Source organism: Eretmochelys imbricata, chromosome 7, assembly GCF_965152235.1.
Source record: "Eretmochelys imbricata isolate rEreImb1 chromosome 7, rEreImb1.hap1, whole genome shotgun sequence".
Taxonomy (NCBI): Eukaryota; Metazoa; Chordata; order Testudines; family Cheloniidae; genus Eretmochelys; species Eretmochelys imbricata.
The window spans coordinates 33,372,070-33,398,058 of NC_135578.1; the positions used below are offsets into that span (position 1 = coordinate 33,372,070).

Sequence of the window (25,989 nt, forward strand, 5' to 3'; positions counted from 1 at the left end):
CTGAAAATTGTCCATAGAGATCATTAGTGACTGGAGTTACATGAGTATCTACAGGAAACCTGCAAAGGTTTCTTTGAGCTCAGGATCAAAGTCCCATGCTGCTCTGCCCAGACTGTTTTGGGAAATCTGTCAGTGCCCTGGATTGCATGCATTGCAGAAGAAAAGGTACTGAGCTACCTAGACCTGACAAATGTTTCTAGATGGCTCCAGCCTGAGCATAGGCAGCCACAGAGGAGGGCCTGGGTTAGGTTGCAGCCTGTTTTCAATTTAAAATCAATTGTGGAGGCTGAGATGACTTTAAGTATCTTTCATGTGCACTGAATCTGCCATTAAATATTATTTTCCTAGCTTGCCCTGCTGTCTTGCTGCCCAAGGTGATCAGCTTGAATTGTGGTGGTGCCCAGTCCTTTGTCAGGCACCTACTGTGCAAGATGCTGTATAAATGCAGAGGCACAACCCCTCTGGGATAGGTTCCGCGGGTGGGCGGCAGTTGCCCTGGAGGAGGGGGATTTGGGAATGGGGGATCCCTAAGCCTCCAGCAGGAGAGTGGGAAGGGGTTGGGGATGGAGTAGGAGCAGTTCCCATGGCAGAAAAACAACATGATGCGGTCACTGGGTGTGGGCAGAGCTTGCCTATGACGGTGCCGTTGCCTGAGGGCGCACTCTCCACATGGGTGGCGGTTGCCCCATTTTGTTTACTGCCGAGTTAACACAACCTTGGGCGTGGCGCATGCGCCAGGAAACCCGAATAGGTGCATTCGTCACTACGCAAGCGCCGGGCTGCTCTGGAAGGGAGACGCCGGAAATACGGAGGCGCGCTAGGGCCGGTCTCGCGGATTGTGACGGATGCAAAACAAAGGTTACAGGCGGTTGGGGCTCAAGTGCGCAGGCGCAACGACGTTGCTAGGAGAAGAGCGGAGGCGCGGATAGAGAAGCAGGAGTGCGCAAGACAACAGTAGTACGCAGGCGCGGCATTAGCCAAGCGTCTCTCTTCGCAGGCGCAGTTGCTCGTAGGCGGTGGTAGGCAGCGCGCTGCGCAGGCGTGTCGAGGGGCGGGTGGTTCCTTCCTCTTTCCTTCCTATCTCAGCGTTCGGAGGGTGTGAGGTGCTGCCGCCATTTTGTCAGGAGTCCCGGTGCCAGCTCGGCCGCGGCCATGCGTCCTGGAGTGAAGCTGTTCGTGGGGAACGTGCCCGAGGAGGCCACGGCCGAGGAGCTGGGCGAACTGTTCACGGGCGCGGTAGGCCCGGTGCTCGGCGTGGCCCTCATGAAGCAGTTCGCCTTCGTGCACCTGCGGGATGAGGCGGCCGCTGTCCGCGCCATTGCCCAGCTCAACGGGCACCAGCTGCACGGCCGCCGCATCGTGGTAGAGCCGTCCCGCCCGCGGCCCACCAACACTTGCAAGATCTTCGTGGGTAACGTTTCGGCGGCCTGCACCAGTGGAGAGCTGCGTGCGCTCTTCCAGCAGTACGGGCCCGTGGTGGAGTGCGACGTGGTGAAAGGTACCGACCCCCCCGAGTTCACTAACATCCCCCTTCCCCGGTACCGGCCCGTGATGGAGTGCGACGTGGGGAAAAGTACCGACCCTCGGGTTCCCTAACATCCCCTTTCCCGGTACGGACCCGTGGTGGAGTGCAACGTGGGGGAAAGTACCGACCCTCGGGTTTCCTAACATCCCCCTTTCCCGGTACGGACCCGTGGTGGAGTGCGACGTGGTGCCCCCAGGATGTCCCTCCCCCCACCGGCCTGTGGTGGAGTGCGACGTGGTATTTTCTCTCCCCTCCCCCCCCATATACTGGCCTGTGGTGGAGTTCGAGGTGGGGAAAGGTACCGACTCTCGAGTTCACCAACATCCCCCCTCCCCAGTACCGGCCCGTGGTGGAGTGTGGTGTCATGAAAGTTATCCACCGGCTGGGACAGGGGCACCTTCCCCCATACCAGTTCATGGTGGAGTGTAACGTGGTCAAAGGGACCGAGTCCTAGGTTCCCTGCCCATAGTGGAGTGCGACATGGAGCCCTCTCACCCTTGGTACCGGCAGGTAGTGGAGTGTGATCTGGTCAGAGACTGACCTCTGAGATATTGCTCTCCCTGGACAGGGACTTTACACCTCCACTACCAGCCCATGGAGGAGTGCGACATGGTGAAAGATACCAATCTCTGGGTTCTCTGGTCCACCCCTGGTACCGGCCTGTGGTGGAGTATAATGTAGCCAAAGGTAGTGGCCCCCAGGATCCTCAAGCCCCACAGCCCTGGTACTAGCCTGAGGTGGAGTGCAAGGTGGTCAAAGGAACCAACCCCTGGGATCTCCCCCTTCCCCTAGGATAGGGACTCTCTACTCCTAGTACTGGCCCATGATGGAGTGTGATGTGGTGAAAGATACCGACTTCTAGGTTCCGTGAGCACCTGGTACCAACCTGTGGTGAAAGGTTTCCTCTGCTGGGTTAGTACCAAACCCTGGTACCAACCCACAGTGGAGTGCAATATGGTGAAAGGTATAAACCCCTGGGCTCATTTCTCTCCTCCCCCACAGACCCATGGTGGAGTATGATGTGGTCAGAGGTTTCCCAGCTCTCCCCACCCTCAGTACAGGCCTGAGATGGAATGTGATGTGGGAAAAGATATCAACTCTCTTCTCCCCCATGGGGTAGGAATCCCTTCAACCAACCTCTCCCTGGGAATGGAATCTCCTCCCCCAGCAATATGGACCCATGAGTCATGATTAAGGCTACAGTTTTGAATCATGGGTATTTTTAGTAAAAGTCATGGACAGAAACAAAAAATTGTGGCCTGTCCATGACTTATACCATTAATACCCCTGATTGAATCTTAGGTGTAGGGGAAAGCCCGTGGCACCAGCTGCAGGGGGGGCACTGCTGGGGATGGGGGGAGCCCTGGAGGGCCAGCGGCTGCTCCAGCTGCCCTGGCACTGATGCTAGGAGCTGCTGATCTGCAGCAGCTCCTGCTGCCCTGGGACAGCTGCTCTGGTGAGGCTGGCTGTGGGGCCGCTCCAGCAGCCATGGGTATGGTTGTCTCCAGGGTCATCTGAGCAGCTGGCCCCGGAGACAGCCACACTGTCTGCTGCAGAGGTCACAGGAAGTCACGGTATCTGTGACTTCTGCAACCTCAGTGTGTGACAAACATGGAGCCCTAATCATGATGGAGTGTGTGATGGGATCCTCGGGGTGCAGCCTGGGACTGTGGGATCGCTGTGCCCCCTGAACTGTCAAGCCTGGGCTGTCTCTCACAATACCAGGTGCTGTCATCACTCGGCACAACTGCACGTGGAGCTCCACACCCAGCTAGATTGCATGAATGCTCCCAGAGCCACTCATGAATCACAGAGGGAAAGGCACCAGCCCAATCCCCCCAGCCTTGCATCTCAGGCACTGTTCAAGATGAGCAATACAGATTTATTAATTGGTTCACCACTTCATCAACAGAAAGTGGATATACACCAGCCTTTGCAAAACCTGAGCAAAACTCACTGGTAAAGATAAACAGTAAAACACATTTACTGACTACAAAAGATAGATTTTAAGTGACTATGAATGTTAGGCAAAAAGTCAGTTAGTTACTAAAAGTAAATAAAATATAAGCATGCAGTCTAAACTCTCAACCCTATTAGACTGGGCAACATCTAGATTAAGTGTTTTTTTCCAATGCATTGGATATTGTAGTTCATAGTACACAGATTTCACACTTGAAATCTGGGCCAGTCCCCTCAGTTGGAGTCTTCGGTGTCCTTGTTGCTTGCAGTGTAGGTGGGTGAAGGAGAAAGGCCCAGTATGTGGCCACTGTGTTCTGTTTTATTCCCTCAGTCCCATGTGCTTGGGGATCACCAGTCCAGGCATATCTGGGGGCATTGCTCAGTCTCCAGCTAAGATTGAGCAATTCCCCTGGTATGGCTTCATGTAGGTTAGTCTTTGAATTGTAGCTCCCTTGCTGGACAGTGGTGGTTGATGGGTCGTTTGGTTACTTTCCTTGCTGTTGCCTCTGGGGAGCTAATATCTGACAGATTCCCCAACTTACAGAATGTTTTAGTGACAACCATACAACACAATTCTCATAACTTCATATGTGTTAATGATATACATATATGGATAGAGAAATGACTTTCAGTAGATGATGATAACTTTTCCACAGATACCTTACAAGGCATGCTTTATATGTAAGATCCTGATTATATAAAAATCAGGAATATGGGAGTTAACAGGACGCTCCCCCAAGCTTATAGAATGTAACAGTCGAAGATACCAGTCCTCTCAGTGGAGCAGGGCCCATGCCACAAGACTAAGTCCAATATCTTCCTTCACCCAAGCAATTCCAGCCTGTGGTGGAGTGCCACATGGTTAAAGATATTGACCACTTGCTTATGGGCAGACACGCCCTCCCTACATCTTTCTTTCTTTCCAGCAATGTGGGCCTGTAGTGGAGTGCCACGTAGTCCAAGGTACCAACATCCTCATGAGGTGGAGACCCCCACCAATATCAATCCAGCAGTATGCACCTGGTGAAGTGAGATGTTACCATAGGTACTGATTGCCTCACATTTATGGGGGGGCATATACTACCCCCAACTCCTCCCTGCATCAGTGGGGGACTGTGGGGCTTCTTTAGCAAAGCAAGCCGACATCAGAGCATGTAACATCAAAAAAGTACCAGTCTTCCCGTGGAGCAGATATTGCACCCAATCTCTGACCTGTACTAGTGGGGAGTGGCAGAGGCTTTTTCAGCAACTGAGGTATAGAAATTGCCAAAAGTACTAATCCTATCTGGGGGCAGAGACCCCTTCTAATCCCTTATGGAGCAAATAATGCCCCCAAAATTCCCTGTCTTTGCACCAGCAGGGAATTACTGGAGTTCTTTTGGAAGTATGAGTCCATGTGACCTAAAAGGTGCTGACCGCATTAATCCTTACTCCACATGGGGCAGATACTCCCCATAACCTCCTGCCCCCCCAGACACACACCAGTGGAGAGATGAAGGGGTTGTTCCAGGTACCGTGGCAGAGCGCAACATCAACAAAAGTACTGACTGCTCCCACCCCCCACTTTCACGGAGCATTTACTTTCTTCCACCAGCAAGTGGGTAACATCCACTCTAAACTTCACTGGGGCAGATACTGCCTTAATCCATACTCTTCTGCCCCAGCAAGATGTGTGAGGCCTCTTCCAGCAGTATGGATGCATGGAAGAGTACATTGACAAAACTACTCACCATCCCACCTCACCTCTTCAAGGAGAATGTCCCCCCTCAATTCAGCTCCTATACCTGCTGGACCTGTGAGGTCTCTTCAGTTGGTACAGGCGTGTGATGAAGTGTGATATCAAAGGTGCCAACAGCATCTAACTACCCCCCCCCCCCAGTCCTTCACTGTGACAGTGTGGTCTTTGCGGGTGTGTGGAGGTGCCCTTCCAAGGGGAGGAGAATGCAAAAATAGGTTGGGAGAAGGGCACAACCATTGCAGCAGCCAGAAGGTTGAGGGGAAGAGTAAAGGAGCAGAGACCTCACCCAACCTGATCACAGCCAGGAGAATCAGAGGGAGATATGGATAGAGGAAGGATAGCAACCAAAGGAGGAAATCTGGGGTTACATTTTGAATGATGGGGCCATCAGGCAGAGTTTAAGGGACAGTTGAAAGAACCCCAGCAGCTTGGGGTGGGGTGGGGAAGAGTGGGTTATTTTTTCACTGGGTATTGCCAGTGAACAGTGGAATCCCCTTCCTTTTATATCAGTCTGACCAATATGTTTAATCCTCTAGCTCTTGGGAGTCTGGTAACATTTTCAAATGAACATGGGAGTGGATAGGCAGGAGATTAATGGTGTAAATTGAACAAGACAAATACAGTCTGAGGATTTAGGTTGCAGGGCAAGAAAGAAGGTCTAATGAAGCAGGAGAGATGAGTGAACAGTATTCATAATTATTATTCCAGCTTCACTGGAATTTGGCAGACTTTATAGTCGTTATAGTCAGCTGTTTGACTACTGTCTGATGAATGCTGCTGAAATTCATTGAACAATATATCTGAAATTATCTGCTACTCCATCAGCTCCAGTAACACAATTATTACATAAAATGATGATTTAAGTTCTGGAGCTAAACATAACACAAACAATTACTGTTGCTTTATATTGAAATATTATGGTAGCACAGGCATTTCTCTCTAGCTATTAGGCTTAGATGTAGGGTTAGTACCTGTCAGGTACATTTCTCTAAGCCTTAGATAATGTCCTCAAAGGTGGATATATTCTCAAAGCGCACCCTGCCCCATCAGGCAGTTCATGAGCCTATTGTCAAATGCATCATTTCAAAATTGCCAACACCTCTCTACTTGTCCTGGATTACCAGTGATGTAGGCCAGTGACTGAGTGAAGTACTTTTGAGCCAACCACCCTACTTCTTCCCTGCATAAAAATTCCCTTTATATCCTGCGCCATTTTCTAGTGTCCCGGAGCCGCCGTCATGTGTGACACTTATATGGGACCATTTAATGGACAAATCACCACCACCCCTTTCCCTCATATAGGAATTGTACATTGAGAGCCCTGGTGCTCCCATCAGCTATGGTATCTCAGGGCCAGTAACCAATACTGCACTCTTTTCAGCTTCGTGCCACCTTTGAATGCCTCATTCCTCTCATTACTTGTAGTGTAATCAAAGGTAATTACTCTGCTCTCCAGGAGACACAATCATGGAGCAGGGGTTGATACTCCTTTCTCTTGCACCTGCAGAGCTGTTTCAAGTGATATGGACCTGCCACCAAATGCAACATGGGTAACCATTTCTCCTTCACCAGTGTAAATACCCCTTCCAGGCCCAACCTCTGTGCCCATGCAGCTGTTCTCAAAAACAATATCATAACAGCCAATCAACTACAGTTATTTTGGGGCCTATATACACCTGTATCATCCCAGCACTTCCAGGGGACTACACAACTTTGAAGGGCTGGCCAAAGCCCAAAATCCAGTGTAATGAAAGGTAACAGACTTCCTTGCCTCAAAGGCTTGGGAGCAGCTCCATCCCCAGAGCCTAGCAGGGGGATAGCAGTAGCTTTCTGTGTCGGTTCTTCTCCGTTTCCTCTCATTTCCTTTTAGCTATCCTTCTCTTTTGATGCTATGTTATTTTCCTTTATCACTTTTTTCCTGCCTTTTTGTTTGTCTATTTGCAAAGAGCTCCATGCAGCCTCCCTTTCCTCCAAATGCCTGTGTCATGAAGTGTACAATCTAAATAGACCCCTTGCCTTTCCTCAGAGGGGTTTAACTGCCTCTCACTTCCAGCATGGTGTCTTGGGAGAAAATAATTTTCCTAATCCACATATTATGGCTAAAAAGGGCCCCCTCTCCCAGAGCAAATACTCCTAGCTTTTCATCCACTATATTCAAATATTCCGTGGCAGACTTCCCAGCTTCCTGACTCACCAAATGAGCACAATGCACTCAGAGTCGTGTCTGCACATGAGCTGTGTGTTCCTTCTGAATGTTATAAAGTTCTTCATCCAGGGCAAGGTGATGAAACGCAGCATTTCCTGGACCTAATATTAAATACAACATGCTCTCCCCATACTGCGTGCTGCCTGTTGCTGCGGTTGGGCTACCCTTCTCTCCACAGGGCCCAGCTCAGCTTTGCAGTGCCTGAGTTTGCCATGGACTCGTTTCAGAGTGTGGTAGTGCAGAACAGTAGCATCTCTAATTGCATAGTTATTTCCCCTTCCTGTTTAAGTAAATAAGGCCTCTTACACATGAGTCCCAAGAAAAAATTCCAAGTGTCACCTGTTGTATGGGCTAGATTTGAGTGACCTAGACTCGCCATTGATTGTGACCTGGTTAACTGCAACCCACAGAACCTGTGTGTACTAGTGCCACTGGAGGCATGGCCTATTAAGTAACTTTTTCTTCACTGTAAATAACAATCCCTTCCCTGTGCCATGCCTTGCACGGCCTGTATGGATTTGAGGATGGAGCGGGATCTCAATTTTGGTGTTGCCAGCTGCGGTTTTTCCCTTCAAAGGATCTCACCAGCCCTTCTGCCCAAAGCTTTGGCCTAGGGTTTGATGTTTTGGGCTCAGGCCTAAGCCCAAGTCCCCCATTTAGCATGAGAACCCTTTGCTGTGGCCCTTTGCATTTTCATGCTGATCTGCTAATACTGTTGCTGAGTGTCTTACCTTCAAAGGTTGTGTACCAATGTTACTGCTTTTTCCTCTACCAATCATCACTTGAACTGACCAAGAGTATTCAGCCTGCCTTCTGTCATGCAATTTAGATCATTTATACCACATGCCACTTGTTCACCATATAGGAACTGACCAGCACAGATGCTTCCATATGCTTTGTTTATTGTGCAATAGGGAGCCCTTTTCTCAGGGTTCTAATGTGCTCAGAAAATGCTGAGCTTTGGGATCTGTTTTAATTCAGGAAGAGAATGAAAGAACCAAACCATAAATAGTGGTGATGGCTCTTCTGTAATTACTGGGAGAAAACGAATCCTGAGTGTTTCACCTGACTTGCTTTAATGCCCTTATCTTCACTTGCAGGTGGTTGATAACAGTCCAATATGGTGTAATCTGCACAGCCAACTCAAGTGTGTTGAGATGTTTGCTGACTTCTTGAGATACTTTGAGAGATTTATTTTTCAACTTTTTTTAGCTGCCTAGATCTGAGCAAGTCACTGTGATTCGTATAGCACTACTCTATTTGGACTAGGGATGTGGAAAATTCTTCATCAGTTGGAGTCTCTGTGTTGAAATTGTGTGTGCCTCTTTTTCAGATACATTCTATTTCTGCCCAAAACAGGCTGGATTCAGCAGTCACTGGACGAGATTATCTTGCCCATGTTATGCAGGAGGTCAGATTACATGATTATCATGATCCCTTCTGGCTTTAAAATCTACAAATGTAATCTGTGAATCTATTTTCATAGACCTGACCATCACACATGAACAACAGATTGTCATGCCCACTTACTAAAAGACTGCAGCATAATAGTATTGCTGAAAACCATTTTTCTAGTGCAGAGTCTTTGGGACCACCTGCTTCTATAGGCAGAAATCAGCTATAGCATTACTGGTGTCCAAAAAACACCAGCTTCTCACCATTCACCAAACATGAAGGCCAGTAACAAGAGCAGGCAAGATCTCTACAACTCCTTGATGTATATAAGGCCTTGCTGACCTTGAGAAATCCCAAGGTTTCATTTGGCCCTGCTGGTAATAGCAGAAGGATGGTTGGAGGCACTTAAAGAGAGCCTGTGAGGCACTGGTGCGTCTGATGACTTTGGACACAGGCAGATCTTGCTTGCCTATACAGTTGGATGTTTTTCTAGCACAACTGTTTGAATCGCTGGAAGCCAGCCTTGCTGGTAGGGCTCTATTGGGCCAAGTGAGCCCTTGGGAAAGAGGGATGGGGTTGGGAGTACAGCATGGCTCCAATTCCTTCATTTCCAGATTAAATTTAGTATTTCCATTCTGTCTTGTTGGTTGAGAAAGATGGCCTATTTGTGAAGTAGGCCAGCAGAAGCCATGTTTGAACACTAAGAATCCTTACCATGGCACTTCTGAGTTCCTAAGCCTACAGAACCCCTGGAGAGGGTGCCCACCAGGGACAGTGCAGCTTCCCATGTTGCTGGTCCCAAGTCAGCCCTTGCAAACTGGGATTCAGTACATTGGAAAAGGCTCCTGTTGCTTCAGGGTCCCCAAAAATGTGGCAGATAGGAGTTTCTGGAACAATGAATTTGTGAGCTATGCTCTGCCTGCTAAGAATGTCCAGTCCATGAGTGGCCAGTTCCATTCTCCTTTTTGTTCATTATAAAAGAGCTGGACTCTCTGTAGAGGCAAATAAATTGAAATGACTTGCCATAGCCCTCAATATAGGAGTGGAGAAATAGCATGGTCTGGATTCTGCATCGTAGCAGGGAGGTTGAGCAGTGGGGCTTGGGTGGGCTGATTTTCATCCCTTGAGCCGTTAATTCCCATCGTGTCCTCTGCGTTTAGGGGCTGGCTCTGTCATCTAGAGTAGTGGTTCTCAAAGCCGGTCCGCCACTTGTTCAGGGAAAGCCCCTGGCAGGCCGGACCAGTTTGTTAACCTGCTGCATCTGCAGCTTCGGCCAATCGCGGCTCCCACTGGCTGTGGTTCGCCGCTTCAGGCCAATGGGGGCTGCGGGAAGGGCGGCCAGCATGTCCCTTGGCCCGCGCTGCTTCCCGCAGCCCTCATTGGCCTGGAGCGGCGAACCGTGGCCAGTGGGAGCTGTGATCGGCTGAACCTGCAGACACGGCAGGTAAACAAACCGGTCTGGCCCACCAGGGGCTTTCCCTGAACAAGCGGCGGACTGGCTTTGAGAACCACTCATCTAGAGCATAGGGATCTAAATTATGAAGTATTGGATTAGGCATGTGCTTTGTGTTCAGTAAAATTCTAGTTTCTTGTAAGTGTGTTTTTTCTAAACTGCTTTAGAATTACTGCTGTTGGAACATTCCCTAGCTCCTGTAGTGTCATAAGTGTAATAGTCACTTCAAGTATTTTGCTGGTATAGACTAGAATTATGCCTACAAGAAAATATCATTCTAGATTTCCGTGTGTAAGATAGTTATCTCAGTCGCGGTAGCTTTGAATTTAGTATAGCTATTATGTTCAACCTGAGATCCTTCCACAGACTAAAACTTCATTATTTTTTGAAAAAACTAAGGGAAACCATACAGTTTCTGTAAGTCAGAGGTAAAGATTCCAAATTATTAATATATGTAGACTTTAAACTAACTACACTTGCCATGCAGGGAGGAAATGATAGTGGATTTGGTTGTCAAGGATGATGCAGCACAGAAAATGTGCCTTTTTGAATTAAAAATAAATTGAGAAACTAGAGGTAAATCCTTTTGAAATACTGAATTTTTCAGTGTAATTGTAAAGCTTACACCCTACTGAATTTCAGGATTATTAAAGTCAGAGTAGTCGTGGGGCTGCTACTTTTTCTACTTATTTGGCTTTTTAAAATATAAAAGGCGCCCAGTCTTGGTTCTAGATGTTCTGACATACTTGATTTTCACAAATACTTAAACTGATTGCTCACTCCACAGACTAAATATACTTTATTAAAGGAAGATCCTTTTATAGATATTAAATACAGTCCTTCTAACCCTGTTTAAGTTTGTCTTCTATAGCGTAATATCTTTGACAAACTAGAGCGTTCCAAAGCAGATTAGTTTGGATGTTTTTGCAAGATTAGCATGACCTGCTGGAAGAATCTCCAGTTTATGGATAGCTAGTGATAGTTTCCTTCCTGAAATTTCAAGAAAACTGTATTGGTTACATGTTCTTTAATGGCACAGAATGGGCCAAATTCTACTCTGGTATGACTCCATAAACTTCAATTTGGCTCAGTGTGTTCAGGACTGAATGAGACAATATTGCAGAATTTAAGGTTTTGGGAACTATTTGAGTGTATTTGTATACAAACCTACTGAGCACATGGATTTCTTTCTGTGCCATGATTAGATACTGGTGGGTTTTTTCTACATTTTTGTTAGAATAGACTGCAGTTTTCATAACATAGCAGCTATGGTAAATTGGGGTAATTTAGCTGCCAGCCAGCAGTGTATTAGGTTACAATACAAACTCTGTTTATACCCAAACTGCATTTAAGCAATAGCAGAGAGATGCGTGCATCTGTTAAGTGTTCGATCCTGTAATAAAATGTCTTGTCTTCTTCACTGATAACCCTCTGTCTACTTTATCAGACTATGCATTTGTTCACATGGAGAAAGAAGCAGATGCAAAAGTTGCCATCGAAAATCTTAACGGAAAGGAAGTGAAAGGAAGAAGAGTCAATGTGGAACTCTCTACTAATGTTCAGAAAAAGGGGGCAGGACAAAATGCCCAGGCAGGCCCCAATGCTGACAAGAGCAAGAGAGCAAGTGTGGACTATAGAGAAAAATATCAACCCAAGATCGATGGTTATGAGCAGCTTAGGCCTACAGACTCTACGTATGCATCAGTCTCTGCAGGATATACTGCATCCTCACTCTACGATTATCAGCAGCGCTTCGGTGGCACCAACACTTCAAGCAAATACAACTCATTTGATACTCAGACAAGGCAAGCATCTCCCTCATATTTTGGAAGGGACAGAAGCCCAATTCGACGATCACCAACAAGAATCGGCTTTGCCACTGTGTCGCTACCCATGACAGCACAACCAGCATCCTACAGAGCTCAGCCATCAACCTCACTGGGTGCAACCTACAGAGCCCAGCCCTCTGCATCACTCGGAATGTCTTACAGACCCCAGCCAACAACGGGACAGGCAGCATCTTACAGGGCCCAGCCCTCGACCTCACTTGGAAATACTTACAGAACCCAGTCCTCTGTTTCACTAGGAGCTTCTAATACCCAGCCTGCAGCCTCATCACTAAATTCCTACAGCGCCCAGGCTGCTGCTTCTTACAACACCCAGGCTGCAGCTTCCCAGTTAGCCTCTTATGGGGTCCAGTCCACAGCAACACTAGCGTCATCCTATGGAGCTCAGCCTTCAGCCACACATGCAGCCTCTTATGGTACTCAGCCTGTGGCTGGTTACTCAGCCTCCTATGGAGCTCAGCCAACAGCCACACATGCAGCTGCTGCCTATGCAGCTCAGCCTGCGGCTGGTCACACAGCCACCTATGGAGCCCAGCCTGTGGCCACGCATGCAGCCGCCTATGGAGCCCAGCCTGCAGCCAGCCACTTGGCTTCTTATGGAGCCCAGCCTGTGGACAGCCACTCAACCTCTTATGGAGCCCAGCCTGCAGCTACTCTCTCAGCCTCGTATGGTGCTCAGCCTGTGGCTGTCCATTCAGCCTCGTATGGTGCTCAGCCTGCAGCTGCTCTCGCAGCCTCGTATGGCGCCCAGCCTGTGGCCGGCCATTCAGCCTCGTATGGCGCCCAGCCTGTGGCCGGCCATTCAGCCTCGTATGGCGCCCAGCCTACAGCTGTGCTCTCAGCAACCTATGGTGCCCAGCCTGCATCCACTCTGGCTGCATCTTATAGCAATCAGTCTGCAGCAGCTTCCTACAAATCACAGGTCTCTGCTCCACTGACCACACCCTATAGAACACAGTCTTCAAACTCAATGTCAGCTTCATATACAGCACAGCAGCCCTCCTCTGTTCCCTTGGCAGTCACTTTCAGAGCTCAGCCTGTGACTGCATATGATGGGCCAACCCAGCTTGGACAACAAGCAACCCCGTATTTGGGACTGTCTCAGTCTTCTGCTGCTGCTGCCATCGCACCACCATACGAACGCACCCGCCTCTCTCCTCCACGGAGTGCTGGCTATGACGATCCTTTCAAAAAATCATCTGCTTTGGCTAAAAGGTATGCTGCTAAGCCAGTGATAGTACTTTGCACATAAATAGAACCTCTCATCCAAGGATCTCGATGTGCTGTCCAAGGGACTAGAGGCATTCAGACTCAATACAAGTCTATTGGTCTTCGCCTTTATAAACTTGGTTCTGCTTCACCAAAAGGTGGAAATTCCCCTGCTAATACATTACACTAACTTACTGTTTTGGAAGCATTGACAGGGTGGGAGGTGAAACTCGATGCATTATTAAAATGGTTTCCCACTCTGGCACTAATACAGATCCTTACATAGTTCCCCCTTCCAATTTCTTTGCTTCTGGTGCGTCTGTCTAGGGTTAAGGGTGGGATAATAGGCTGGCGTGCCCCTCTTTCCGGTCTGCAGATTCTACTGGATATTTATTTAGTGTTTTCTTACAGTTTTGTGTGAAAATTGCAAGATTGGCAGCCCCGGGGACTGGAAACTTCTACCTAGGGCGTGTATACCCCAGACAATGGCACTGCAGATTTCTTGCACTCTACCACAGACAGTATGCCTTATCCCTCACTTGGAACTACAACCCTTAGGGCTAAGATGGGGAGTTCAGTTTCTCTCACAGGTTGGCACCTCTGCTTACACTGCGAATGAAAGATTCAACTACTGTCAGTTGTGGTGGTGCTGTGTTGTAGGTGCCTGCTTTCTAGGAACTGGACTGAGACCACTGTTACTGACCTGGATTGGATTTTAACCAATGTCCTCAACCCCATAAGTCGTCAGACCAGTCCTCCCTATTTTCAGTGTTTAATAAGTAAATGGGCTGCATTTGTAAAGAGAAATGGCAGGCATATCCAGCTCTTGTTTCCCATGTGCTATTTACTTGCCTAAGAGTTGGGGGAAATTTAACATGTATATTTGAGGTATACACCAAAGGAGGTAAAAGATAGCTAAGGAACTGTTCTGAAAAGAACTAATTAACCCACAAGTTCCTCTGGTTTGCCTTAGTGAGACGTGTACTAATAGTGTTGCTCTGTGGGTATTGTTTTCACTGGAGAGATTCTGATCTCTCATGAGGGTCTCCCCAAATATATTGCTTAACCAGAGCGCTGTTAGGCCATTATCACAGACCCTTTTGTTTTATTCATTAAATGTCTCTTTTCTTGACCAGGTACAGTTCCGACCGCCGTTTATCTGACCTCTCAGATTACCGTCGTTTAGCAGACTCGCCACTTGTGTACCGTCATTCGCCGACAAAGTCCCCGCTGGATTATCGCCGTCTTCCAGAAGCGCATTCCGACTATGCCCGTTATTCGGGCGCCTATGGCGATTATATGCATACTGCTCGGCTACATTCTAATTACCAGCGCCGCCTGTAGGTGGGGTTGGGGTTCCTGTTCCAGATGGGGGCAGTATCATTGATTACATGTTCCCCACTGGGACACGCTTTCTTAGCATAAAGCCAATCTGCGTCTTTACTAGGCTGGCTTCCTCATTCAGTTCTCTGCAGATTCTGAGTTACTAAATTTCCTTCCCTCCCATGCTATCTCAGGTGTCATTACAGCCTGTTGTTTTGGCTCTGTTCCTTAATGTCACTTGATCAAAGAATTATTTGAGGCGATAGTATGAGGCATCTCTGAGACATGCTACTACATCCAACACAAATAGCATTCTCCTGGTCTTTACTTTGGGGGATTTTGTTTTCAGCTGCCTTTTTTGTTGCGTTTTTAGAATGATCTGAATTTATGATCTCAAGAAGAACCTGTGCTGCAACCCCAGGAATGATGTAAACGACTGCTGCACATTGTGTCTTTGAAAGTTGAAGACTCGAGTTCCTTCATGCTCCAGTAGGGCTAAGAATGCCATAGCATATGGCATTGGTTTTTGTTTGCAACTCCTGATGCTAATGTCTCCATTAGTAAGACATAAGTTGCTCATGCAGGATTCCTAATAAATGCAATTCACAATGACTGTTGCTCAGTATTGTTTTTATAACCCGAGCAATTGCTTTCTCTGAATGGAAGAGCAAATGCTCTTTTATGTAACGTGAAAATCCTTTTTTCTTTTTACACCGGTGTTAAGTTTGCAGTAGGTGTGATGTTCGAATCTATACATCTGAAATGAGTTAGTTTTTGTATTGACTGTAAATAAAATGCAGGCTATTTACAGTTTAGAAAGTTGTCTGGTGTATTTTTTCTTCTAGTTTAATTGGTTTCAGGACTAATGTCCCATGTTCTTTAACTCTCTTCCTTTCATCCTAAAGGTAAATCAAAGGACTTTAATGAGTGCATACATACAGTACCACTGCAAGGCAGCCAGCTCTAGGGAAGAAGAAATGTGGTAGCCAGCTGGTGCACAACAGAGAGCTGGAGTATTGGCCAAGAGCAGTCCAGATCTCTGTTCTTAAGATGTGCTGTAAGATTTGTTGTTGCATCATAGGTGTGCCCCTTAACAGACATGTCGGAGGTCTCTGAGAGCTTATAGTTTAAACAGAAAATGTGCTTGGGAGAAGAGCAGTGGGTGACTTCATTTCTTAAAGTGGGTCAACACCTCATGTTAATTCTCATTCCAAAGTACCTCTCCCCAGGACACTGCCTGGTACCAGGTTCATCTACCTCTGCAGCGTGGAGCTCTCCATCAGCTCTTCTGGGCATTTAAACCTGCAATTTGAAGGTCTTCGGTGTTCACCATCTATACGATGCCAGAATTGAACTTCCAGTCCCTGCCCTGAATTTGTTACAGCATAAATTGATAAAGGACAGGTGTAGAGAAGGGAAGGACAAGGGCTAAAGAAATGTCTTGCCTTGAGAGAATGATCTGAATTTTCTAATTAGGGCAGAGTAGCTAGGAAGAAGCAAGTGACCTAGGCATGTAAGGGCAGACTAAAGGAATGATTTCTGAAGGACTGAAAACACTGGGGACTGGAAAAGGATGTCTCTCTGCATGAAGACTAGTGTGGAATCACAGAGGTGAGGTTAGCAAGAGACGGGGGAAGAGGTGAGCTGAGAGTGCAAGGATCAAGGAGGAGACCCACCTTCAAGTGGATTGGGGTGGGAGTGGATTTGATGAATGTTAGAAAAGATGATCAGATTGTGGCTTGCTGGACTTTAGGGGGGATGTTACATCTGCAAGGATTAAGGATGTTCAAAATCCCAACTTGCTTACTGGACTCTTCCCGGTGTTCCATCTGGCTGCACCTACAACATGACAATGATGGCAGCTGCTGGGGTTAGAATCTGCTTGCTCCCTCCTGATGGCAACACCAGTGGGGTGTTTTTTTTTTATTAGTAGCAATAATGTTGCTGCTCTTTCTAGAAGCTGTTTGAGGTGGAGTGATTTTGATGGGCCTCTTTGTCACAGGCCAGCCAAAGCGATGACTCATTAATTTCCTTCTTTAGGATGCGAGACATTTTAAACCTTACTCTATATTGTGTTCTCTATTGGTGAGGGCTTCTTTCCTGCTACAGGTGTCTCCTGGATGGTAGTGAATAATTCACCTTTGTATTTACTCTGTCCCCAGTCCTAAACCTAAGAGGACTGATAATGTGACTCCTCATCAAGCTTCCTTTGTGTAGTCCATGAGCTGTAGCCACCTCACCAGACTGATTCTCTCCAAATTGACAAATGCAGGAGCTACCTCAACTTTTTTCTAGAAGATATATATTTTTGTACATTTCAGTCATTTATATCTGATTTTGAAATTGATGTGATATGCAGTTGCCTTCTCTATTGGGTTGTTCAGATTTTGCTTCACTAACTACATCCACAAATCTTTAGACTTGCCACTGAACCTGTTTAACTTCTTAAAATGCACTTAAAAATAAATACAGACAGGTAAATGATTAAACTTGAGTAAGAAAACCGTTTCAGTTGGAAAACTTACATTATGGTTCAATGATTTTGTACCCAGAAAACTTTGTGAAATTCTGTAGTTACTGGAATTGGTGAAAATATAGCTGTGGGTGTGAACTTTTTGCATTTTTTTTTTTTAAGGTAAATTTTGAATATTCTCTACCCCATCTCAAATATTCAGTCCCTAGTACTCTTGCTGTCCTGTAGCTGTTATTGAAAGTCTGGGTTGGACATGGAAATTTAAGTTAAACATGTTACAGATTAGAAGTATTTTTTAACTGTAGGTAATTTAGCTGTCACTCATGCATGTAGAAAATGGTGTTACAATTAGGTATTATACCTCTGTTCTGAATCTAGCTCAACTTGTGTTTAAATGCTTTTTTGTCATCAGGCCAAAAATCTTTCTCAACAGTTTTATAAACACTTACTACATGAGAGTAAGTAGCTTTGTACTGATTGTAACTGATTTTTGTGTGTTTTTATGTAACTGGTAACACATGGTTGACTTTTGATCTTATGCCAAAGTTTGAGGTTTTTTTCATTGCTGGTGTGTTTATTAAAATGTCTAGAATGTTTGTTTTCTTTGTATTGTTCTGTTTGCCTTTGAATTGTGAAATTCAGTAGAAGCTCATTAATTTTTAAAGTCAATTATTGTGTCTTCTAATCCTAAATTTTTGTGGGGGTGGGGGGTTAAATTTTAATTCTGTTTAAATGATTATTTTTTAAGGGGGGGAAAACTGATAAGCTGGATGTCAAAATAAGGTGACAAATTCAAAACTGGAGTGTGGTAAAAGACAATATTTTTCCCACAGTAAGCCTGTGGAACTCCAGCTATGTCTACACTTAAAATGGTACAACAGCACAGCTGTGCCACTGTAGCGATTCAATGTAGACACTCACTACAGTAACGGGAGGTAATCTGGTGCTGAAGTTAATCCACCTCCCCTGAGAGGTGGTAGCTAGATCAACAGAAGAATTCATCCTTTGACCTAGAGCTGTCTACACTGGGTGTTAGGTTGGCATACCTACATCTCTAAGGGAAACTGGATTTTTTTTTCACACCCCTGAGAGATATAGCTATGCCAGTGTTAAGTTTTGAGCATAGACCATCCCTAATTGTCCCAAGGCAGTATTAAGAGCAAGAGTTCGAGGCTTTAAAAAGGGATTTGACACTTATGGCAATAATATTCATTTTAAAAATGCAATTAAACATTTGAGGGATACAAGCTAACCTGCTTCAATTGGGACATAAACCAATCTTTAAACATTAGGACTCAGGAGGAAACTTCTCCAGGGGAAACTTCCTCTTATCTCTAAGGGCTTGTCTACACTTAAAATGCTGCAGCTGCACTGCTGTGGCAAAGATGCTATCTATGCTGATGGGAGAGCTTCTCCCATCATTGTAGCTGTATCGACACTACAGAGTTAGGGAGTTAGGTCTGTGTGGATTTTCCATGCCCCTGAGTGACATAGTTATTCCAGGATAAATTGCTTGTGTAGACAAAGACTGAGGTCTGGACTATAGATTGAAACAAGGCAGTTCATGTTGACCTAACTATAGAAGTGTCAACACTTAAATTTTGCACCAGCTGACATAACTGCCATGCAATGCCAACTTCACGAGCAGCATAAGAGTCAAGGTCAATGTAGTTAGGTCGACACAGTGTCAGTGTAGATACTGCATTGCTTATGTTGACTGTTACTAGCTTTCAGGAGCTGTCCCACAATGCCCCACACTGACAGTACAACCAATACAAGCACTTCTGGTGAGGATGAACACTACTGACATAATGAGCAAAGTGTAGACACGCACAAGCAATATAATTACTGTTGTGGCTGTGTGCCAATGTAAACTAGGTTGACTTAATTATGTAGCATAATCATGGCCCAAGTCTGCTTATGGTTTGCAGAGAGCATCTAGTGCTATCCAAAGAGCTTGTAAGAGAGCAAGCTTCACAGCAGAAGGTTAGGGAAGCAAAATAAACATATGAAATTGAAACTGATTGTGTGTAACTAACTGGCAACGCTACATGCTGGTTGTATTGAAAATGATACACCTTAAAGACAGACTTTTTCACAAAGTGGTGAGTTCTGGGCTAATATCTCACAGCTCAAAGGAATCTCAAGTATCCTTGCTATATATCTTTCCCTTTGTCACTGGTTCAGGGTAATTGTCCTTTTACCCTTAACCCCCAAGAAGATGGGACCTAGACCTTTCTCTGGATCTGCTCACTACTGCCTTAAATAACTCCCTCTCCTCAAGAGCTAAGCTCATCATAACTGGAATAGACAAAACACATTGCTAACCTAGTACCATGAACTCTGCCTGATGTGGCTCTGTGAAGACCTAAGCTGAGCTGAGAAGTGTATTTTCAGTCCATGGTTTCAGAAAGCCTTGTGCATTTGCACATCTTGCAGTAAGAGACCAAAGATTTTCCATTAAACAAAGGTAAGAATGTGCACTAGATAAATACTATCAAGTACACGCAAAAGTAACTTCTTAGCAATTACCTTTGACAATATAAAGGTTTGTTACTCTCTGTGCTGGTCTTGGCCCTACACCAACACTAGCCTGCTACTGCATTTTCATAGTTCCTCCCAGCCCGTGGACCAACAGAAACTACCTTATAAAAATGTTATCATTGCACCCTATGTATGAATTTTAATTCCATCAGCATCCTTTTAAATGGTGTCCAAAGGGAAAGAATGTACTTCTGAACAGAAACTTACTGGTGGAATTTTTTACAAACTGTCTAGGAAATTACTAGAAAAGTACTAGGGTCTTGATTACTCGTTGGACTGTGGCCCTTTTGTGCAGAAATTTCTCTTGTACTTTATGTACACCTTATTCTGTTTGAATATAGGATACAATTTCTGTAAAAGGTTAAACTCTTCCTTTAAATCTCCTCTTCCAGTGAGGTTTGTGGAACTAATGTAGATGAGTATGTAACCAATTTGAAAGTTTTATCAATACTTGATTCAGCATTTACAAAACCTGATAACCAAATCTATATGTGCTTCCAGGGGCCAGGAGTTGTGTATTTATAGTAGATGTATTAATGACACACTACAGCAAGTGCTGTGACTGAAAGAAGTAATGCTGCAATGTAATTCTAAACCACTACCAGGCTGGCACTTTTTCGTTATTCTGCAATGATGCAAAGGTAGTTTCTTACATTCAAGGAGAGGAAAGAAGAAAAACAGGTTGTCAGTTTTTCAACTAGAGAAGGAAAGTTCTATGCTGCTGTATGCCATGGAATACTGTCGTGCAGGACCAAAGGCAACCACCTTCAGCCAAAAATCACTACTGCCCCTCCACCTGAGCTGAAGGCTATAACTCTTAAGTGACTGAATTAAAATATTTTTAAAAAATTAACTATTTTCCCACTATAATTACCCTGCCTGAAGACAGTATATGGAGTAGAATTCAGTTCAATCTTCATGGAAATCCAGCTAGAATTAAGTTAAGGAAAATAGTTTTAAGAACACCCCATGCACTAAGTACACCTAAGACCGGCCATACTGGGTCAAATCATAGGTCTATCTAGCTTAGTATCCTGTTTTCCAACAGTGATTGCCAATGCCAGGTGCTTTAGAAGGAATGAACAGGACAGGTAATCATCAAGTGATCCATCGCCTGTCGCCCATTCCCAGCTTCTGGCAAACAGAGGCTAGGGACACCATCCCTGCCCATCTTGGTTAATAGCCATTGATAGACCTCCTCCATGAGCGTAGTTAGTTCTTTTTTGAATCCTGTGATGGTCTTGGCCTTCACAACATTCTCTGGCAAAGAATTCCACAGGTTACCTGTGTGCTGTGTGAAGAAATACTTCCTTTTGTTTGTTTTAAACCTGCTGCCTATTAATTTCATTGGGTGACCCCTAGTTCTTGTGTTACAAGAAGGAGTAAATAACACTTCCTTACTTTCTCCACACCAGTCATGATTTTAGAGACCTCAATTATATGGCCCTTTAGTCATCTCTTTTCCAAGCTGAAAAGTCCCAGTCCTTAATCTCTCACCATACAGAAGCTGTTCCATACCCCTAATCATTTTTGTTGCCCATTTCTGTACTTTTTCCAGTCCAATATATCCTTTTTTGAGATGAGGCAACTGGGTCTGCATGCAGTATTCAAGATGTGGGTGTACCACAGATTTATATAACGGTAATATTTTCTGGCGTCTTATATATATCCCTTTCCCAATGATTCCCAACATTCTTGTTAGTTTTTTGACTGCCCCATCACAGTGAGTGGATGTTTTCAGAGAACTAATCACAATGACTCTATGATCTCTTTCTTGAGTGGTAACCGCTAATTTAGACTGCGTCATTTTATACTCTAAGAAGTAGTACAAGTACCTAGCACTCCTTCCTCACTAAGCACAAACCAAAACCTGGCTTACTGGCAGTTGAGTTGTCATAGATACGCCACAAACTGTAAACAAATGGAACTACATCTGCAACTCCAAATTTTACCCTATTTAGCATTGGGCCAATTAGCATGAAACAGCCTGCTACTAACTGCTACCTTTATGCTAATATTGTGCCAATTAAGCAGCAGGCATTTCCACTCACTACCATTAGGCTAAATCTGTTCCAATAAAGCAGAGTTAATACTTCATAAGTACACAAGAAAAATCAGAAAGTAACAAGTGATCAGTCAGGCTACCCAGCTTGGGTCCAGCTAAGGGAGCAAAACAGTTACCTTTCAGGAAACAGGAAGGCAATAGAACATAAATGGTGGCAGGCAATGTGCAAGAATGAAATTAGGACTATGAATTTGAACAAATAACTAAAGGGTGTTTTTGTTGTTTAAGACAATTAACGAAAGCCAAAGCTGGAAACCTGTGGGGATTTAGGAATGAAGTGGCTGAGCTGCTAGGAAAAATGTATAATGCAGGGATGGCCAAACTTACTGACCCTTCGAGCCACATACGACAATCTTCAGAAGTTCAAGAGCCGGGGCGGGAGGCACCTGCTGGGGCTCAGGGCTTCAGCAGGAGTGGAGCTGAAGCCCTAAGACCCCCCTTCCCGCTGGGCAGAAGCCCCTATCCCACCACCCTGCTGCAAGGCAGAGGTCCCAAGCTCCTCTCCCCCCAAAGTCTGGTAGGTGGAGAATGGGGGTTGTCTGTGAGCTTCACTTTAACTGTAAAAGAGCCATATGGGTCTGGTGAGCCAGTTTGGCCACCCCAGTATAATGCTTTATTAAAATCAGTTTTTGGATTGGAGAATATTAAAATAGTGTACCTATGTTTGAAAAAAAGACTCTAGGCATGATCTAGGGAATTACCAATCAGTCAGTCTCATTTCCGTCTGGTAAATTAGTTGAAAGGATAACTTACTAAAATACCTATATCATATTAAGATAGACTCCAACCAACAGAGCTTCTCCAAAGAAAAACTGTCTCACCCAGCTATAAAAATTATTTGAATGTGTCAATAAGACTGTCATTGAAAGAGAAGTGGGTGATATACTTTGTTTTCAAAAGGCTGTTGACAAAGGCCCTCTGTAGAGGCTAATAAAGAAACTACTGATGATGTGAGATGTAAAGTACCATCCTGAATCAAAAACTGGTTTAGAGTAGAAATAAATGGTAGCATGGCCAGAAGTTGACAGTGTTGTGATCTGAGGTTCTGTATTAAGATGGGTGGTGGTAATATATTTGTAAATGATTGGGAAAAGGAAGCGAGCAGCCAAGTGGCAAAATTTACATATGCCACAATGTTTTTAGGTCAGTAAAGATCAGAGAAGACTCTGAGGAACTGCAGAGAGCCCTAACTATGCTAAGGGAGAGGGTAACCTGATGCAAAGTAATGCATGTTAGGAGGGAGTTCTTTAAACTACTTATATACCTTACTGGATTGTAAATTAACTGTATCCACTCTAGGGAAAGCCCAGGGCATCACTGTGGACACTAAAAACCACTGATGAATGAATAGCAGCAGTCAAATAAGCAAACAAAATGTAGAATGCTTAAGGAATGTGACAGAACATATTCTATTGCCATTATAAATGGGTCATCCTCATCTGAACTACAGGGTGGTATTGGCTCTCATCTCATCTCCAGAGAGAGAGCAGAATTAGAGGGGATTCAGAGACAAGGAAGGAGACTGATTAAGATACTGGGAAAAATACATATGAAGAGAGACTTAAAAGATTGAGATTGTTTAGTGAGACATGATAAAATTATACAAATAAATGACTGGCATTGAAAAGAGATCAGAAACTTCTATTTTACTAACACAAGGACAAGAGGACAATCAAAACTGAAAGGTGGCAAATTCAAAGCTGATAAAGGGAAATACTTTTTCACACAAACACTCTGCATCCATTGGCCAGTGAAACTCATTGCTACAGGACAGTGTTGCTGAGAGCAGAGTTCAGTAAGAGACTTGATGTTTACATGGGCTGATGCTCTCACCCTTCCAGCTATGGAGATCTATGTATCAGGAAGGTGTGTCAACATATCCCTCCAAGCTGGAAAGCATGCCCAAGTGGGTCAGCAGATGGAGCGTAGCATGCAGGACCCAGTTTGAGTGGGTAGATGGACAGATGTGTTGGGTGCGTCCTAAACCCTCAGGGTGTGTCACATGACTTGCCCCCAAACACTGGCTCCACTCTGGTGGGTGAGGAGTGGCACAGAAGCAAAACCCCCTCTCCCCGAGAGGTGTGAAGAGTATAGTAGGTGGATGGGGCAATGGGACTGCTTTTGGCAAAGGTAACTGTCCAGACTCTCAAAGTGACTGAGGTGCAGGGGGAGACTGGGATATTAGGACAGCATATACAGATTCCATTCCTATTCCTACCCCTACCCGGGGCTTGGTGGCACACAACAACAGAAACAGACCCAGGCTGAGAGAGCAAATCTTAGTGTATGCACAACATGCCTCAGGTGGCATGTGACCAGGATTCATCACCAAATTTGATCTGGGGGTTGGATCATTAACTGGGCCAGGTACTGACGGGAAGTACAATGTGAACACTAATCCATGCCCCTCAGAAAGCACTGATGTAACTGCCCACCTGAATATTTCTGTTCCACCAGAGCCAAATACTCCAGCCTGCCTGCACACTTTTAGAGGCAGAGGGAGCTTGGCATACATGGGCCTAGTCTGCTCTTCACAGCTCCAAACCTGGGACACAGCTACCTTTCCCCATTCAGCACAGAATCCCCCCTGCACCATTAGCTCAGATTCCCCCCTCCTCAATGCACCTGTATGGCCCATTTAGCACAGAGAGGTCTCCATAACCAGGTGAAATTGCAACTTCCCAGTGAACTCTGATTTCCCATGCCAATAACAAGAGCATTAGGGTTATAATCCCATTCCCAAAGCAGGCCTTGGATTGAAAACCTGAGTGCGTCTGAAAAAGGAGGGAAATGGTGGGTTCCTGAGAGAGAACTTTTCATCCAGCAAACCGCTAGTGGGAAGATGAGAGGTCAACCGTCCCTCTGTTATCACTGGTATTCCTTGGAGGGGATGAATACCTAGTTTAACCTTAATACTCCTCAGGATTGAGTTTCCCTCCACCATACAAGTCCACTCAGTGGCCCCTCCATACTCTCTAAACCTCCCACCACTGTGGTGGTTCAGCCCAAGGAGAAGTTAATTAAAAGCCCCACCAGCTGCACAGGAAGCAATGACTGTAAGGGCCACGGTCTGAATGGCTGCCTATAATGTTGGAGTGATTAAAGCCCGAGCCTTTGGGGGAAAGGAGAGCATGTAGACCTGGGACCCTGCACTTCAGTCAATTACACCAGCGCAAAGTCCTAGCACATCACAGCAGCAGCATTCTGCACACCACTGGTACTGGTGTCAGAGACCACACAAGCCCCCCTCTTTCTCCAAAGAGTGGATGGTAGGAACAATGCCCCTGTGTTGTATCAATTGAGAAAGGCGGATTTTCACATCAAGTCTGGCTGCTTATTTTTTGTGTCTAAATGGGAGCTGAGTGCTTTAGAAAAAAAACCTGCCTGCCAGTCACTATCAAACACCTTAAAATTTGCCTCCCAGCATTTAAACACATTAAGAAAAGGAGATCCAAGCAAGGGGAAGATGGTGCATCTTTTGCGAGACAGCTGCCTGGTGGGAGTGAAGGCATATTTAGGACTGAGAGAAGCCTGCTGTGGATTTTAAATGTCTGTTCTGATAACATTTAACAGAATAAGTACAACTATGTATGTGTAAGAAATTGTAAAATAATCGTGTTTAGTGTTGCACATGTGTAAGAAATTGCAGAATAATAGCGTTTGTAAGAACAAGAAAAGATAAAGTAACCAAAAAGATCAGTTTGAACGAAACTAAACTTGTACTGACAGGGGAAGGGAGTTCACATGGAAATGAGAGCCTAACACAGATGTATAAGAAAAAATAAAAACTTATTTATGTTTGTGTAATAGAGGGAAGTTGAAACTGTATTGTCCACTGCTGAAGGCGACTGTGATGAGATCAACCTGATGATCTTCCCACTTGTAATTGATCACTACCTGCTGAGTGTTTTGCCTTAATAAAGATTTTAGCTCCATCTGCTGAGAAAGTGAATCTTAATCCACCACCACCCAGCCTAGCAATCATGAGAGGGCATCAACACTTGAGATAAAAACAGCTCTTCTTTTGGCTCAAAACAACCAGACTATGCACAAGAAACCACAAACTGCCCTCTCTTGCCTGCAAAGGGTTAGAAATGAGCTTACATCAAGTCTGCTCCTTTGTCAGCCATGCAGATTTTCAGTGGGCGTATCTGCTTTGGGTACAAGCTTCTGCCAAAACAGGAAGAGGAAGAATGGATCACACTTAGGGTTCATTTACTCCAGTTTCTTGTCTCCAAGAGCAGCCAACACC

At 45.3% G+C, this 25,989-nt stretch overlaps 1 protein-coding gene across 5 annotated transcripts; it reads left to right on the top strand.

The window, feature by feature from the left end:
* Positions 1-881: 881 nt before the first annotated feature.
* On the top strand, positions 882-25,672 carry RBM14 (RNA binding motif protein 14). 5 transcript variants are annotated; one of them, XR_013346622.1, is made up of 3 exons: positions 896-1,498; positions 11,724-13,490; positions 14,469-14,599. XR_013346622.1 is itself a non-coding variant. In XM_077821525.1 (3 exons), the coding sequence occupies exons 1-3, from the start codon at positions 1,153-1,155 to the stop codon at positions 14,674-14,676; spliced, it is 2,169 nt and encodes a 722-aa protein (XP_077677651.1). In that variant the 5' UTR covers positions 900-1,152; the 3' UTR covers positions 14,677-25,672. The 5 variants fall into 5 exon arrangements, 4 of the variants coding, with proteins under 4 accessions (XP_077677652.1, XP_077677654.1, XP_077677653.1 ...); XM_077821525.1 differs by having other exon boundaries at positions 900-1,498; positions 11,724-13,338; positions 14,469-25,672; XM_077821526.1 differs by lacking the exons at positions 11,724-13,490; positions 14,469-14,599 and adding an exon at positions 6,679-10,002 and having other exon boundaries at positions 882-1,498.
* Positions 25,673-25,989: the final 317 nt, after the last annotated feature.